The sequence below is a fragment of the Acinonyx jubatus genome, chromosome A2, assembly GCF_027475565.1.
Source record: "Acinonyx jubatus isolate Ajub_Pintada_27869175 chromosome A2, VMU_Ajub_asm_v1.0, whole genome shotgun sequence".
In the NCBI taxonomy this organism is placed as follows: domain Eukaryota; kingdom Metazoa; phylum Chordata; class Mammalia; order Carnivora; family Felidae; genus Acinonyx; species Acinonyx jubatus.
In genome coordinates, this window is record NC_069383.1 from 22,759,362 (window position 1) to 22,776,821 (window position 17,460).

Sequence of the window (17,460 nt, forward strand, 5' to 3'; positions counted from 1 at the left end):
CATGCCCATAAAGCAGCAGCAGATTGATCCAAATACATTATCCAGTCAATGCCAGATATTTGTGCAGTTACTGGAATGAGGTGACTGGTTTACTTCCAAAAGGGGGAAAAAATCTAGACAGAATTAACTGCACAACAATTTAAGTGTTCTGTTCAGCAACTAAACCATAAATAAAGTTTAAAGCTACAACTAAATGACAAACTGAAACAAAATTTTATAGTTGCAACAGATATAGCAAGTCCAAGCTAATATCCATCATATGTAAAGAGCATATATAAATTCATTAGAAAGAAAATATATAGAAAATGGTCATAGACATGAAAAACTTACACAAAAAAGCTTTGTGCATATGGCTAATAATCACAAAAAGATGCTGGTTAGCCTCATATAAAACAAGCCAAAATTAAAACTTTTTTCCTATCAGATTGAGATTTAGCATTTGCAGGGTTTTTTTGTGTTTTTTTTTTTTAAGATTCTTTTTTTTTTAAATATACCCAACATGGGACTCTACACCCAACATCACAACCCTGATACCAAGATTTGCATGCACTACTGATTGAGCCAGCCAGGTGCCCCTCTCATTGGCAGTTTTGGTGAAGAGTTCCTTGAAGAAATGGGAAAAGCCAATTAATACATAAATGACCTTTTTTTGAAGGGCATTTTTGTAATATGTGTATATATTTTAAAATTTTTGTCAAAAGCAATAATTACTCATAATTTTACAAGTCCTGTGGTGCTATAAGTTCATGACAGAAATAACCAGTTCCCTGATCAGCCACCTGATCTAAAGACAGCCACCTGAAACTCTCTTAGCCTTTTTCTTCTGATATTATTATAGTTCCAAATAATAGAGGCATGCGGCTGTCTCTTGATTCTTCAGTTTGGGACATCGGAGGTTGATTTCTTTGTCAGATGAGTAATCTCTTTCTCTTATAGTCCTCTCCTTTGTACTTTGAATACTGTATAGTACTCTCTAGAGTAGGAGTAGATTTTTCTTTTTGTTTATATATAAGTAGGGTTTAGTTTAAGCTATATTAAGAATTCCCATGTACACATTCACTAAAGCATCCATAATAATTAGTAAATTCTTAATTCGGGTTTAATAGGTAAAATTCTCTAAGAAACCTAGAAGCTCTCCATGTAACCTCCATGTAAAAAATTTAATTGCTACCTCTACTTTAATCTTGCTAAAATTATTCTGTAATATTCCTTGAATTTTCCACACCCTGTAAACGCATTTGTCCTAAATTGGGGTTTTAAGCCCAGTGAAGAAAGCAATTACTATTACTAGGGTCCACCTGATAAGCCATATGTAACATAACTCATTACAGAATGGCATTAAATGTTATCAGTTAAATATGTATTCCTTGTAAAGACTAGTTTTTGTTATTTGAAGAGACCTTAAATGTTTGGAAATCAATTCAACTAAGAAGTTTTTTTTTTTCTTTTTATAGGAGAGTTAATCTTGGTCTATCCGGTGTGAATATTTTGTGGATTTTTGGCGAGTAATGTGGGTCGTTTAATTCCAAACATTAGGACTTTTATTTGATTGAACCAGGAGTTGAATCTAAGCATCTCTGAGTCACTGTGTCTTTTGAAATAAGATACATGTGTGTGTGTTAACAGACTCTTTTAGATTTAACGAAAAATTAGCTATTATGAAACTTCTTGTTAAAGTATTTCCTGTGTTCTCTACACCGAGAGACATTACCTTCACTTTTTTTATTACCTTTCAGATTTTTCAGTTGTCTGTGAAACTGCAAACCTTCAGATATTTGTTGACCCAAAACAGTGCAATTTCCCCTTAAGAAATTTGAGTCCTTTTTCATTGTAACCTACAAATGAGAATCATCCACCTGATTTTTCCCCACAAAAAAAAAAAATTATTTTTTTCAATCGCATTTTTGGTGTAAATACTTAAAAAGAAACAAGGAAATTGCTAATTCACCTTTTTTATCTCTTTACTTCCCTGTTGTTCTGTAGATCAGCCCAAGGCCCACATGTAAAGAGATGAGATCAACTTGTAAGCAATGTATTATTAGTCCATGTGCATTTTTAAATAATATTGAAAGAGGTTTGACAGTGTTGGCATGTTTAGAAGTCAGCTCTCAGATTAACTCACAGAGTTAAACTATCTGGGTCTTAGGTTAAAAGACTGAAGACATTAAGAAACTCTTGCTTTCTTTTTAATAATTCAATCTGACTGTGTTATTTTAAGAGTTCTCTTTTGAGATCATACAATATCTGTTTAAATTTTTTTAGATATGTTCAAAATATCTGGAGAGTAAGAAGTGACTGAGTTTTGCTTGACTCTATTTTCTTACGTATCTATGTATAGGACCTTGAAGGCTAGCTAGCAAGTGTGTTTGTTTTCCGGATTGACATCCTATTAGAGACCACTTCTGTCACCTTACGTAAACCTGGAAACAAAACTAGAATCTTCTGAGTAACTGCATTTTGGTCCTATATGTGCATCCCGTTTTTAATAATTTGTAAATTCTGTTTTTCAACAAGTCGTTCCTGTGTTTTGAAAGTCCTATGTCCAGAGGAAAGGAGGTTTCTTTTCACTGCTTTTGATGTATGTTGAACATGTTTGCTGTGGTATTTTAGAAGAAAATGTCAATTAAACATGTTAAATACGAGAACATGTGAAAATCTAAGTACTGTTTCAAAACTTATTGAAGGTGTCACAGAATAACAGTTGTTACATGGTTAACATTCTTTATTAAAGGGAATAAGGGAAAAATTTTAACGCATTAAGACAAAGGTTTTTTTTTCTTTATAGGACTTATGGCAGCTTTTAGTCCAAAAATTCAAAGCTATAATATTTTTATTTTGTGACTATCAAGAAAATATAATATGTGGGAAATATACATGTAAAAAGACTAGAGATACATGCTAAAAAAGAAAAGCTCTTTTGTTTGCATACTGTGAGTCTAGCATGGGTTACTATATTCTAGGTAGTTTTCTTATACTGACTAGTCTCCACAAGTGTTTGAGCCAACTTATACTTTAATGTAGCCTTTATTAAAAATACTTTGATAAATTAGTTGGCATTCACACGTCAGGAAGACAGTGCACTGCAAATATGGTAAAATTTTTTGGGTCTTTGTGTTAAAATGAGTAAATACCCACTTTAATTAAATGTTATTTATAGGGTATTTTTCACGAGTTTTTCTTTTCATTGCTTGACTCATCCTTGTGGGATCAGATCCACCAATTATGTTGATTTTAGATTATGTTCTCTGTATCATTTATCCTTCCCCCCCCCCACCCCAATGAATATCAGCCTTTACTTCAGCCAAATTTGTTTTAGGAGCGTATCTAGGTGTTCATAATTTAGTTCCCACGAAGACAAAAATGCTGTGTTGCTTGGCTTTCTCAAACTGATATATGGTACACTTTAAACGGATATTTCCGTGGTGAAGACACGTAGCATATGGCTGGCACTTCTAAACCCGGCTTTGGAACAGAGTCCTTTATTTTTTTAGAATATCAATCTTTTAAATGTGGACTTTTCCTCAAAGGTCAGTCTTGGTCCTGTGTTTCCCTGTCTCTGCTTTTCCTTAGAGATCTCATTCACTCCACAACTTCGTTTATCACCTCTCTGCATCTGATTCCCAAATTTACCACCAACCATAATGTCTCTCCCGCCTGAGCTCTGGCGTCCGACATTTCCATTCGTGTGTCCTGTGGACTGTGTGACCGGAACTGAATTCACATCTGCCAAAACCCGCTCGCTCTTCTAACCTCCCTTTTTCTGTTCATTGTACTACCAGTTGCCCACACTCAAAACTCCGGTGTCATCTTTGATTCCTTCGCTCCCTGGGTCCCCAATCCAATTAGGCAGCAAACCGCATCCATTCTTTCTTAACAGTGTCTCCTGCAGCTGTCCCTTTCCGTTTCTGCTGCCCCTGTGCTCATTTGCACCCTTATCAACTCACATAGGACCACTACGACAGCCTAATTCATCTCGCAGCTTCCTAATTGTTGCCGAGCTTCCAGACTTTCCAATTCATCCTGCACATTCTCTTCAAATTCATCTTCCTGAAACACCTGTTTGATCATTTCATTCCCCTGATCAATTCCTTACCCTGACATTTAAAGCCCTCCACAATCTGGCCCCAAGCTAGCCTTCTTCTCCCAGATCCTCGGCCCCAGCCAGGGCAGGCTGCCGCTCACTGGGCTCTCTGTGCGCTTCCTCCCGCTTGTCCCCCTCACTCTCTGGGGAACCCCCAGAGCAGCCTGCCCCTGCCTTGAGACTTCACTCTGATTAAACCTGCTATTTTTTGGAGCTAGTCCTGACCACTCCAGCTGGCAGTCGTTTCTCCCCCAGGGTGATTGGATCCGTGCCCCTTTTCTGGCACTCAGCAGCCATATGAATAGATTCAGAAGTGACTTTTGGTCTAACGGTGCGTCCTCGTATCTTTTCTCATCTGCCGAAAAGAACGGAGTTTTTTACTAGTCTGAGCTGTCCTGCTGTTCGGGACGACTTGACAATGGCTAAAGCCACCGTCTGGGAAAGGCTTGCATTCTCCTCTTTGAAGGATGCCTTTCGAGCAGCCAGGCTCCCTGGCTTTCCTTCTGTGTTAGGCCTGAGGAGAAGGAAGCAGCCCCGGGACCGGACAGCAACAGCGGGGCTGCCCGAGTGAGGTGTGAGGAAAATGCCACAACCGGGTCCCTGCACCCCAAAGGTCTTCCTCAGTGAGCTGGGTGAGGCCCTGCGCCTTAGCATGCTGTTCCAAATGCCACAGCGTCCACGGGAAGGGGCACGGGGTGCACCCATCCCTCGGTGACTCCGGTCCCGGCCGCCTCCAGACCGTGGGTAGTGGCCGAAGGCAAAAACGCGTGACTATGAGCAACAGGGGGCTGGGCTCTCTGGCGGGAAAGCTTCTGAGAAGGATCTGGGGGGGCCTTGTCTGCACACTTAAAATGAGCGGGGTTTGCACGAGCACCTGTGCTTCCTGGTCCCTGGTGACCAGGTTGCCACATCTCGCTGGGTGTGCCAGTGGCTTTCTGCTGAGTCTAGAGGTTGTTAGGTGTTGCTTCTGAGCCACATCTTTAATTCGAGCCCTGGAAGGTCATCCAAGATTCCATTTCCACACTGACTGAGCTGTACTCACCTCGGGGACAGGTCGTGGGTTCCACAGTCAGGGTTAGGAAGAGGAGTCCGTTACAGCAGAATGGGGCTGCAGAGCAAGCAGGACCCCGTCCACCCAGGGATATTTCACCACAGTGTCCCCTGCAGGCAGTCCCCAGCTGCGGCCGTGGGTGCCGTAATGACAGTTCAGAGCCTGGAGCCTGCTTTGGATTCTGTGTCTCCCTCTCTGCCCCTCTCCCACTCGCTCTCTCTTTCAAAGATAAATAATAAACATTAAAAAAAATTTTTTTAATAAAATAAAGCTATAGTTACATCCTTTCATGTCCCCAAAGCAAAATGAATACTCCAAAACCAGTCTGGCTAGAAGAGCCACTGGCCTGAATGGGCTGAGGCTTGGGAGGGCTGAGCTCTTTTCCCTGACTGGGGCAGCGTAATTACCTTTTACGCTGATTCTGATTCAGAGATCACTGAGAAGCTACAAGCTAAAATAACGGATGACAGTGCTTTTAGGTAGGGAAAAAACTGGCTTTGCAAAGTCCCCAAACAGCCTATTAGCATAAACGTAAGAAATGGCCCCTTTGGCATTGTGAAGCCACTATCTCGTTCATGGACCAGGAGACCTTCATGGCCTTGACACGCCCTTGCCCCACCCCAACTGCTCTTGCCCAGCTGGATCTGCCCCCTGCTCCCTCCTTCCTCCCCCCACCCCAGATCTGGCCCTTCCCCAGCATAGACAGTGCTACCTTTGTACCTTGAAGGCTGGGCTTTCTGGTCTACCAAGAAAACCCCGTCTCCTTCCTTTCCCATTTCTAAACTAGAAGGAAAAAATAACAACCCTGAATCAGACTCTGCTTTCATGAACTGCATCCCATAGGGGGAAAGTCAGAAGGTGGTGATCTGCTCCGCTGGGGGCAAGACTTGTTTTCTCAGGCAGCGGCCAGGCACGATTTTTCCTCAGACACACGGTGTGTAGACTGGAACCGGGCAGCTCTGTGATAGTTTTGGCCCAGGCTACAGGCATCCGCGTCCTGAGCTCCAGCTCCACAGAAAGGCCCCTTGTGCTCCTAATGGGGAGGGGCATCATCCACTGGACAGCCTGTGGGGCAGAGCAGTCCGGCTAACTCGTGAAAGTAAGACTTGGCAGAAGAAAGATCTAAAGCCATCAGCCCCCAAACCTGGTAGTTTGAAAAGGTGTTAACGTGGCATCCGTCTCAAGTTAGTTAACCACTCTTAAAAGTAAATTCAGTAAGGGGCGCCTGGGTGGCTCAGTCGGTTGAGCGTTCAGCTCAGGTCATGATGTCGCGGTTTGTGGGTTTGAGCCCCACGCTGGGCTCTGTGCTGACAGTTCAGAGCCTGGAGCCTGCTTCGGATTCTGTGTCTCCTTCTCTCTCTGCCCCTCCCCCACTTGTGCTCTCTCTGTCTCTCAAAAATAAATGTAAAAAAATTTTTTTGAAAAAAAAAAAAGTAAATTCGGTACGATGTTCTGCTTCCAGTTCAAAGTTCTGCATGAGTTCTTTAAAGTCTTTTTTAAGCCATCTTGAAAATTCCTGGAGCTAACTACCTTAAAGTTGTGGTTAGACTGTACTTAGAACTCGGAGCTAACGTCCACATCCCAGAATTATGGATTCTCTTAAATGAGACACAACGTATTTTCTATGCAGCCAGAGAAATGATCTTTCATTGAAACTGCTCTATCTCTGAGTCAGTTGCTACTTTTTCCCACCTCAAGACTCTGTTTCCCCACACATACGCCCTCCCCTCTCACCTACCCGCAGTAGTTTTCTGCTGGTGACGGATCTGCAGCTCTCACTGGCTTGCCCTTCTGACCCTGTCCCGGCAGGTGCAACAATGGGGCAGTGCTAGAACAAATACCAAGGAAAACCAGAGGCCATGCAGACAGTGGAACTCCTGTAAATGTTGGAGCTTCCGTTAGACTCTGGCTCCCTTCAGGTCCTTGAGGGCAGGTGCATGTGAGATACTCAGGAACTATTTGTTGGATTAACAAGCGGATTGAGTAGAAATTCACTTGAAAAGCAATCCTTTTCTTGTTCTGGACTGGAATTTTCAATGTGCTTTCCATGCTGAAGACTGGTAGAGAGCTCTCTGGCTGGTGAGTAGAAGGGCGGCAGAGAGGAAAAAAAGCTAGGGATTGGCAGTTGGCTCTAAACTTGTAGAGAAGAAGGTCAGAGGACCCACTCTACATTTCCATGCACCCTTCTTCATTGGGCTCTATGGAAATTAATTCAATAGTAAGGAGTACGTATACGCCTGGGAGTGGGTGGAGCCATCTAGATGCACATCTGCCAGCAGTTTCTCAGTTGGGTGCAAAATTGGTGGCATCCTGCAAGCTGACACAGCCGGAGCTGTGTTAGGATAGATGCGAGGTGTGAGAGCTGGGAACCCCGTGATCCGGTCCCGGGATACCATCATCCCGTTCCCTGGCACACTGCAGAGTTTTCTCCAAGTATGTGTCTCATTGGACCAGAAGATGTATTTCCTGAGCTGCTTCTCTGGAACATGCTTTCTCTGAGGATAGCCTCCGTCTGTTCCACAGAGTCTGTGCCCCCCTGGCCACACCAGGATCGGCCACACTCCTCCACTGCTGGTGGCCCTGGAAATTAGTACAGCCTTTTCAGAACATAACACGGGGCTACACGTATATCTCCGTCACTCCTGCTGCATAACAAACTATTCCCCCAAAGCATCATTTGGTATCACTTTTCCCCGGGGAGCTGGAAGACTGAATCGTCTTTAAGGCTCGTTCATTCACATGGCTCGTGGTCGACACTGGCTATTGGCCGGGGGCCTAACTGGGAATGTGGGCGGAATGCCCACACAGGGCTCCCACATGTGGCCTGAGCCACCTCTTAATTCCAAGAGCAAGTATCTTGAGAAAGGAGGGGGGAGATGGGGACAGAAGCATATTACTTTTTATAACCTAGACTCGAAAGTTGCACGTTTCTTCCACTGCATCCTGTTGATCGAGGCGGCTACAAAGAACGGGCCAGTTTCAAAGGGAGGGAGCCTAGACCCCACCTCTCCATGGAGAGAGTATGTGGGATGGGTCATATGTTGATGTGGCCGTTTTTGAAAAATGCGATCTACCACAAAGTGCAGTGCCCACCTCCTGCGATATTAATACTCTTTGGCCCATCGATCCCAGGACAATGTATCCTAGGAAAATATTCAACAGGAAAAAAATAAGTTATGCCTAAAGATATTCATTGTGAGCATTTGCTCATTGATTTATCCATCCCCCCAGTAAATATTGTTTAAATTCTTTTGCCAGGTGCTAGGAATACAGAGGAGACTTAATATACCCGTTTTCCCCTCACATGGTTTCTAGTCTATAATAGCTAAAAACAAAATCCATCCAAATGTCTAGTGCTAGAACGGTTTAATCAATTATTGTACCTCAATTCTGTGAGATCTATCCTTGAATGAGATACAGACTTAGTTTGACCTCTTTCTAAAATTCCTACAACTCTAACAAGACTATGTAAAAAGATGGGGGAAATGTCGGGTAGAAATGAAAGCAAATCAAAGTTGTACGTCTGCTGTGGTTACGATTATGTAAAAATATGCATGTGGATCGCCAACTACAACAGAATATCCAAATGTGAACTCACTTGTTGAAACGGGAACGTGGATGATTGTTTTTCCATTTTCAATTCCCTCTCAATGGTACGTCGCTTTTACAAAAAAAAAAAAAAAAAAAAAAAAAGTCCAGAAAGGGGGGTGGGGGGGGGGGAAAGTGGTGCAAAACAGAATTTTACAGGTCAAAGGAAGAGAAGGCTCTGCTGAGTGAGAAGGTGAGGTGGGACAGGTGGCAAATGAGCTTCAGCAGGAGGAGAAAGCAGCGGGATCCAGCCATGGAGACAGGAGCGGGGGAGCTGACTTTAATTAAACTGCAAAGCATCCCACCCGAGCCGCGTTTACCGGAGCCTGGGAAGTTGGGGCTCGCAGGAAAGGTTCACCTAAGGCTGCAGAGTTGACCGTAGAGACTCCGCCACTTTTTGAGCAGAGATTGAAGTCAAAGGTGTGCCCAAGGAGGATGCCCCTGCCCGCTGTCCCGAGGATGACAGAAGCAGGCAGGGAGGCCTGGGAGGAGGCTGCTGCCGAAGGCCAGGTGGGGCAGGAAAGCCTGGAGAGCGTTTGTGAAAGCAGAAACGGTCACAACGTGGTACCTTGGCAGACACAGCCCCCCGGGACTTCGGCCTGCGCGGTTATGACGATTGCAGCGCTAATCGCGGAAATTGGAGGAAGAAGAACCGGTTGGCAGAAGAGAGATTTTCAACACGCTGAGTTCGAGCTGTTAACTGGGACATCCACATGGAATGACAACAGATCGCTGGAAACAAAGTCTGAATCCTAGGGAAGAGATCCCCGTTTTGGCAAAATAGTCTGAACCTCCCACTCGGCCTAGAAGGCTCTTCCCCCAGCTGTGTGTAACATCTGCTTCCTGTCTTCAGGAAGAGCTCTGCTCAAATGCCACCTCCTTGGATGCTTTCTTGCCACCCTAAAATGGCACTGCTGTCACCATCTCCCTTACCCCGCTCAGCTCTTCTTCATTGCAAATACGTGAGACTTTACTTACCCCCACCAGCTCCCCCCTTTAGAGATGGGACGCCTGCGTCATCGTCCTGTGTTAAGAACTGCACGTTGGGGCGCCTGGGTGGCTCAGTCGGTTAAGCGTCCGACTTCGGCTCAGGTCATGATCTCGCGGTTCGTGAGTTCGAGCCCCACGTCGGGCGCTGTGCGGACAGCTCGGAGCCTGGAGCCTGTTTCAGATTCTGTGTCTCCGTCTCTCTCTGCCCCCTCCCCCACTCACCCTCTGTCTCTCTCTCTCCTTCAAAAATAAACATTAAAAAATTAAAAAAAACCCTGCACGTTAATGGGCAAAGGGGCGCCGATTCGCTCTTATGTGAATTTCCATTATGAAATGATAATAACAAATGGCATATATTCTTCTGACTCCTGAGCTCAGTCTAAAGATTGAAAACTTCTCTGCTCAAAAATACAAGTTAGAAGAAAGGACACCCACCAACTGGTTTTTAAGAACGTCTCCTGCATAGCGGCAGGTACTTCCAGGCATATCCCATTGGCCAGCCCTTAATCACAGGGACACATCAAGCTGCAGGGGAATCTGAGGAAAGTAGGTTTTGTCTGCCATGATCATGGCCATGGCCAGCTGATAATCCTAGCACTACAGACGAAGGGGAGGGGTTGGATGTTGGACAGCAGCAGCAGTCTGACACTGACGAGATGTCTATACAAACCCACAGAGCCTTGGCTGTGCCTGCCTCCAAGGGCCGTGAACATGGTACAGAGTCCATTGTCCCCTGGAACGGTGTAACTCACCAAGGGTTTCCTAACCCTCTCCCTGGTCCCTAGGCACTGACAATAACGAAATGTTCAACATTTCTGTGTTCCAGATGCCAAGATCTGTAGAGCAAAACATTGCAGTGACATCTACAATGCTTCTGCTTAACATTCTAAGTATTTTTAGCCAGCACCAGCTACATAATTTGTGGGACCCAGTGCAAAATTAAAATTGGGGAGGGGGGGGACACGCCTGGGTGGATCAGTTGCCCTGACTCTTGATTTTGGCGTAGGTCATGATCTCAAGTTCACAGGTTCAAGCCCCGCGATGGGCTCTGCGCTGACATCATGGAGCCTGCTTGGGATTCTCTCTCTCTGCCCGTCCCCTGCCCAAGTGCTCTCTGTCTCTGTCTCTCTCAAAATAAATAAATTAAAAAAAAAAAAAAAGAAAATGTGGGGTCTCTTGTTAAAAATTACCAAGAATTTCAAGACAGCCACAACAGAGCATTAAACCAATCACAAGGCCCTTCTAAGTGTGGGGTCCTGGGTGGCTGTCCAGGTGGCGGTCCTGTGACACCAGTTCTGTGTTTAGCCTAATAAAAGAAAGGATGTGTGTGTGTGTGTGTATCTTTTTTAAGTTTGTTTATTTTGAAAGAGAGTGTGTGAGCGGGGAGGGAGAGAATCCCAAGCAGAGGCCGCACTGTCGGCAAAGAGCCTGATGTGGGGCTCAATCCCATGAACCGTGAGATCGTGGCCTGAGGCGAAATCAAGAGTCAGATCAACTGACTGAGCCACCCGGAGCCCCAAGGAGCTCTTTAGATTGTGTGAAACACCACATGCAAGCAGTGTTGGCTTTGGGGGCCGCATCAGTTTTGGGGTGAGATGTTTTTCCTTGTCATAGCTTAGAAAGCCTGGAAGTGGCCTTGGGGATCAAGCAGCTGGACCGTCTCATTGTACAGAAGGCCCAGAAGCCCAAAGAGGGCCTGCCCCTGCCCAGGGTCCCGCTTGGGCCACTCTAGAAGTCCGGCCTTCAGACTCCGCGGTGCCGCAGGAGGTAGTCGTTTGTCCCCATCAGGCCGGCTCTGTGGTGCCAGGCCACAAGGCATCGTTGACACTCCTGGGACCTCCCAGCGCCTACTTGGGCTAGATTCTTCCTCCAGCCTGTATGGTCAAAGCAGACAAAACCAGGAGGCTCTCCGTCCTTGGTTCCTTCTAGGGGATGTGCCACGAGTCCTCGGGAGCTGAATGGTGGCTTGAAGAGCTTGGCCACTGCGCTCTGATACTTACTTCCTCTCCACAGATGCCTCCAGGCTGGGCATCCGCGGCCTTGGTGCGGAGGTGGGCAGAGAGGTAAGGGCGGGACGCGGCGCACCTGCCAGGTAGGTGCTGAGGGCTCGCCCCGAGGGCACTGGCCGGGGTAGAGGCCAGGCACGCCCTCCCGGTGGAAGCGGGAGCGGGAGGCCGCGGGCCCGGAGAGGATCGGCCGTGTGGGAGTCGCGCTGAGCCGGGGCAGGCGCAAGGGCAGATGAATGTGTCACGGGGAGCGGGGCGGGTGGGGTGTCAGATGGGCACGCTTGTCTCGGGGGGAAAGAAGGTTGTGCGAGACGCGAGGCGGAGGAGAGGGGAGCGATTAGCGAGCGGGCGTGAGTCACGCATCCAGTCCCCGGGCAGCGGCGCGCGCCGCGGGCTCCCCTGGGTGCGGACTCGGTGCCAGGCGGCGCAGCTGGCGCCGGGAAAGGTGCCAGCTTTCCTGCGGGGGCCTCGCGGGGTGGGGGCCGGAGCCGGGGATCTGATGGCCACCTGCTCCTGGCGTGAATCCAGAGGGCGCTGGTATCTGTGCCTGCGGGGCCCTGCCGGTCCGGCGCCGCCACCACCCCCATCCCCCCGCCCCCCCGCACGTCGCGCCCCCCACCCCCCGCGGCGGGAGGACAAAGAGGGGCCGCCCGACCGTCGCACGCGGCGGGCCCCGCACCGCAGGAGGGAAGGGCGCCCTGCCTGTGCCGGCGGAGGCCCTCCCGGCCAGGACAGATGCTGTCCCTGCCTCCCTGCCAGGCCGGGACGCCCAGGCCGGTGACTACCAGCTTCCCTGTGCCGTGCGGGGCCGAGGGCCAAAGAAATCAAGTGGTTTTCATCCCCGCCGTAGGCCGCAGGGCTGCCAGTGGCTCAGGCCTTCATCCTGAAGGCACCTGGGCCCCCACTGTGGCCCGAGTTTCTAGAAGGCTCTTTTCAGAGTCGACCGCTTCTCCCTCCCCGACGTGGGCCCTGAGAGGGGTGGCCGTGGGTACGAGGGAGCCTGCCTCAGAAAAGGCACTAGGAAGGGAGGCCTGGGTGGCTCAGTCAGTTAGGCTTCCGGCTTCCCCTCAGGTCATGAGGTGGCGGTCGGTGAGTTCGAGACCCACGTCAGGCTGTGCTGACAGCTCAGAGCCTGGAGCCCGCTTCAGATTCTGTGTCTCCCTCTCCCTCAAAAATAAATAAACATTAAGCAAGAAAGGGCACTAGGAAGCCCCCCTTCTCCAGGAAGCTGCAGCAGCCCCAGCTGCTGGAAGGAGCTTCTGTTCCTAACCTCCGTCCTCTAACTAGGCTGCTGCCCGGGAGAGGGAGGTAGGGAAACAACGGCCTCTCCTCCTGAAGGTCCCTGTGGCTATTCAGGCACCCGCTCCACTGGCTTCTCTCTGTATCCACGGGGTTACTCGGGGGTGTCACAGGCCGGATGTCGGCCTTTCCAAAACTGTACCTGTGGCTGCTGAGGAGGAGGGGGTCTCTTACACCCGCGTGGTCACTTGCGTTGGCTCCTCTCCTGAGAAGCTCCTCTGCCCTGGTTGGGGAGAAGAGTGGGGGGCACTGGCGTGTGTCCGGAAAGCTGAAGGTCACTGTCCTGCTTGGCCAGACCTAAGAGAGGGAAGGGCCAGGCCGGTCTCGCCCTGGCCTCTGTCGCCACTGCCTGACCGCCACGCAAGGCCTCAGAAGAAGGGATCTGGCTACAAGACTTCGGTGTCATTTCCCCGCCTTCAACGTCAGTCAGCAAATTTATTGAACTCTTAATATGCTCAGGGCCTCGCCGCTCTCACCTGAGGCTGATCGCTGCCCTTCCCTGCATCCATTTTCTCTGTCTGCAAAAATGAGATCAATACATCTCAGCTGAGACGTAAGAGGTTCTTCCACGGCAGAGCTGGTAAAGGAACAATAGCCAGAGGCCTTCACCTTCCCGCACAGCCCGACGAGCGTGAGGCAATAAATGAGGAGTGCACAGGAATCCCCCCCCCCCCCCCGGAGGGAGCGCGGTGTGGACAGGCTTCCTTCACAGCCGCTGAGGTGCGAGGACGTGTGAAGGTTGGCCCATCTTCACACTTGGTAGCAGATGCCTCCCTGGGTCACAGTCATCCCCTGCATGCGTGTGTTTTTGAACTTAAAAAATTTTTAATTTTACTTTTTAAAAGTTTATTTATGGATTTTGAGAGAGTGGGAGGGGCAGAGAGAGAGGGAGAGAGAGCATCCCAAACAGGCCCCGCGCTGTCAGCACAGAGCCCGATGCGGGGCTCGAACTCACAAACCGTGAGATCGGAACCTGAGCCAAAACCAGGAGCCAGACGCTTAACCAACTGAGCCACCCGGGTGCCCCGAGTGGTATTGAACTTTTCACGTCACCTCTGATTTGCCCCCTCTGCCTCAGCGTTTGAAACCTCATGGTTTATGTACCATAAATATGTATGCACAGCCGCTGGGGTGGTTCAGTCCTCGGGCCATTTTGTCGGTATATTTGTGTTTCCTGACCTTTTTAGAATATCCTTGAGAAACAGAACACAGTTCCTGTTTCTTTTGTTTCTTTTTGCTCACCAGGGTCTACCGTGGGGTTCTGTACACAGCTGGTGCTGAACTGCTTGCTAAATAAAATGGTGACAGCTTAGAGACGGTCCAGAAAGACTCAGTTGGTTGAGCGTCCGACTTCAGCTCAGGTCATGATCTCACAGTTTGTGAGTTCAAGCCCCGCATCAGGCTCTGTACTAACAGAGAGACTCTTAAGAGGCCCGTGGCGGTTACTGGAGATGTGGTGTGGCCCTCTCTGCAAGGCCCTGTCTCCCCAGTGCCCACACCTGGCTGAGGTGACCTGCCTGGGCCGCCCGCCCTCCCTCACCCCCTTCACGACATGAATGTGAGGGTGGGCCAGCTCCTGGCAGACCCGGAGCTGAGCTGGGTGCAGCTGAGGCAGCCCAGCCGGTGGCCATCTTGCATCCGCGTGGTTGAGGGCTAGGTTGGATGGGCTCAGGCCCTTCCATCCCCACAGAACGGGGAACACTGCTGTTGGGCTGCTCAAAGCTTATCCAGAGGACGCCAGACCTGAGTCTGCACCTTAGCTCCCAGGCAGCAGGATCGAGGGGAGGGAGCAGCACATCCTCAGAGCCCCCACCATACTCGCAGGCCAAGCGGCCCCCAACCCCCCATGGAGCAAGAGGATTTGGGGGCTTTAAGGGCCCAAAGTCTTGGCAGGCTTCTTAGTCTCCCCACCTCCCAAGCTGAGTCAAATTTCAATTGAAGCCTGTGAAGCACAAAGTCCTACAGAAACCATTAGGAGAGTCTTCTGGAAAATAGAGACTGACAAGAATCCCTGCAGGGAAGAGGATGAAAGAAATCACAGCTCACCAAGCCCTCTGGGCAACCAGTCCCAGGGCACCCAGCAGACGGCTTCTCCATCTCTGTCGTGCCCAAGTCCTCTCCCAACCCTGATCTCATTAAAAGGAAACCAAAAGAGCCATAGTATTTGGCTTCCATCTGGTCTCTTGAGAGTCAAGGACTTTAATCAGTAAAATGTTAAAGAATAAAATAACTCTACAATAACAAGAAAGCCGCCAGCTGGCCCTTCCAGTGACCTTGCCAGAGTGCCTGGGAAATGGATCACACCATCTGGGCTTGACTTCCCTCCTGGGGAAGAGTGAGCAATTATGCCATTTTAGGATCCAAGTTTACAAAAAATTTATTTCCCCAAATAAGAAAACTTGTGCCCCCCAAACAGCTTGTATCTAATATATCATCTGCTTCCTGCATCCCACTGCCCCCACCCCAAACCAGCCCTCCTCTCTTCCCTATTCCAGGCCCACAATTCCAACATGGCATCTTCGGGAAGGGTTGACAGTTCAAGGCACCACAGAGGGCTCCCTGTGAAGAAACGTGGAAAAGCCTAAGAGCAGGAAATAAATTACACTGGTTGAAAAGATAAGAAAATTGGTCGAATTCCTCCTCCAGGTCCAAGTGTAGGACTTACCAGACCTCTTCCTGGGGCCATCTTGCTCTCATGGGGAGAACCTAAACTCAAATCTATGAAGGAAAGACAGAGTGGGCAAGGTGCCCAGCAGGTGACAGTTGAGAGAGAAGAGTGCTGGTGGTTCAGGCTGGGTCTCCCTTTTTCAAGGAGCCACTGAGAGGGAGCTTCAGGGTGTAGACCTGGGAGGCAGCCCTTAAATTCCCACATAGCGTCCTCTGGCAATGGCCGACTAGCCCTTACCCCATCTGGTGTGTCCCTGGGAAAAAGAGGCAAAGGGGAGCGGGAAGGACTCCACCACAGTAGGCAGGGTTGAACCTGGAGCCTGGGGCTCAGGCTCTGTGCTCTGAAGTGCCGTGAGGAAGGGGCTCAGGCTCTTCCTCCCCAAGAGGGACAAGGAAGAGGAAGCAGTCTGAGGTAAACCTCCCCATCGAAGGATATATGTTCAGCCTTGAGCCACTTGGCTGGCTCCCCCTCTCACCCCACTCCCCTCCTCAGACTCCTTTTCCACAGCCTGTGGAAGCCCACAGAAGCTTCTTTCATAGCCATGGAAGCTTTGCCCGGTTCAAAGGGTTAGGCACCACAAGCAGGCCCCGGGGGTCATTGTCATCTTGGTCTTCAGTGCCCTTTCTGAAAGAACTGGCCATCATCCTCCCAGGACCAGCCCAGACTGCAAAGGTTGGTGTGGCCCGAGAGCAGTGGGAAGAAGCTACCTCCCTGAAGGGTGACCTCTGAAGTCAGACCCCAGAGAGACACCCTCGTAAGGTCAACAAGGGGCTTTCAGGGTGAACAGGGCCAGTGAGTGGCACCTGGGTGGGGGTGGGGGGATCCTGAGTCTGGGACCAGAGCTTCTTCCAGGCTGTTACGTGTGGTGTCAGTTGCTCAGGAAGTATCTAACCATGGAGCTGTGGATATTCTGGCACTTTCCAGGTCACCCTGAGTTTCTTCTTATGTCTCATCTTCACAACTTTTGAGGGCAGGTTTTCTCATTTAAAAAACTTTTTTTAATGTTTATTTTTGAGAGAGAGAGAGAGAGAGAGACAGAGTGTGAGCGGGGGTGGGGCAGAGAGAGAGGGAGGCACAGAATCCGAAGCAGGATCCAGGCTCCAAGATGTCAGCACAGAGTCCCACGCGGGGCTCGAACCCACAAACCGTGAGATCATGACCTGAGCTGAAGTCCGGTGCTTAACCGACTGGGCCACCCAGGCGCCCTAGATTTCCTCATTTGAGAAAGGAGGAAGGCAAGGCCCAGAAGATCACATTCTAAGTAGAATCACTGAGACCCAAAGCCACGTACTGTTTAAAGCTCATGTAACTAAAGTGCCCCGGCCAGTGCCCCGGTCCAGGCGCACCCGCGGCATCAGGGCCCCCCTGGGCCTGCCGGCTTGTTCTCTTCAGGGCAGGCTCTCCTCCAACAGAGGCCGCTGGCCCCCACAGCTTCAGGCTCGCAGCCTATCTGGTCAGCAACCCCAAGAGAAAGGCCCCGAGTCTTTAATTCTTTAAGAGAAAGTATTGAGAATACTCTTATACGTACTACCTGGATTTGTCGTATCTTTATATTCTGTCCTGAGCTGGTGTTTTAAAAACGATCTTTTAAAGAAGAAAATACAGGAAAGGGACAAATCGTGGTACCTTCAGACAATGGACTATTATTCAGCACTAAAAAGAAGTGAGCTCTCAAACCATCAAAAGACATGGAAGAAACCTGAATGCATATCATTAAGTGAAAGAAGCCAAGCTGACAGGGTTACATAACGTGTGATTCCAACTATGTGACGTTCTG

At 49.0% G+C, this 17,460-nt stretch overlaps 2 protein-coding genes across 9 annotated transcripts in view; one reads left to right on the forward strand and one right to left on the reverse strand.

Annotated features, from left to right (window-relative positions):
• Positions 1-2,655, forward strand: part of TMEM209 (transmembrane protein 209) — a 34,438-nt gene extending 31,783 nt beyond the window's left edge. For 3 of the 6 annotated variants that reach the window (XM_053218081.1, XM_015071059.3, XM_015071060.3), the window contains exon 15: positions 1,455-2,655. In XM_053218081.1, the coding sequence (XP_053074056.1) occupies positions 1,455-1,509 (55 nt within the window). In that variant the 3' untranslated portion in view covers positions 1,510-2,655. The other 3 variants (XM_053218083.1, XM_053218082.1, XM_015071061.3) reach the window with 3 other exon arrangements.
• Positions 2,656-15,343: 12,688 nt separating this feature from the next.
• The window catches only part of KLHDC10 (kelch domain containing 10), a 69,055-nt gene continuing 66,938 nt past the window's right edge, over positions 15,344-17,460 (reverse strand). For all 3 annotated transcript variants that reach the window (XM_027075468.2, XM_027075469.2, XM_053218084.1), the window contains one exon: positions 15,344-15,574. In XM_027075468.2, the coding sequence (XP_026931269.1) occupies positions 15,359-15,574 (216 nt within the window). In that variant the 3' untranslated portion in view covers positions 15,344-15,358. The remainder of the gene's footprint in view (positions 15,575-17,460) is intronic.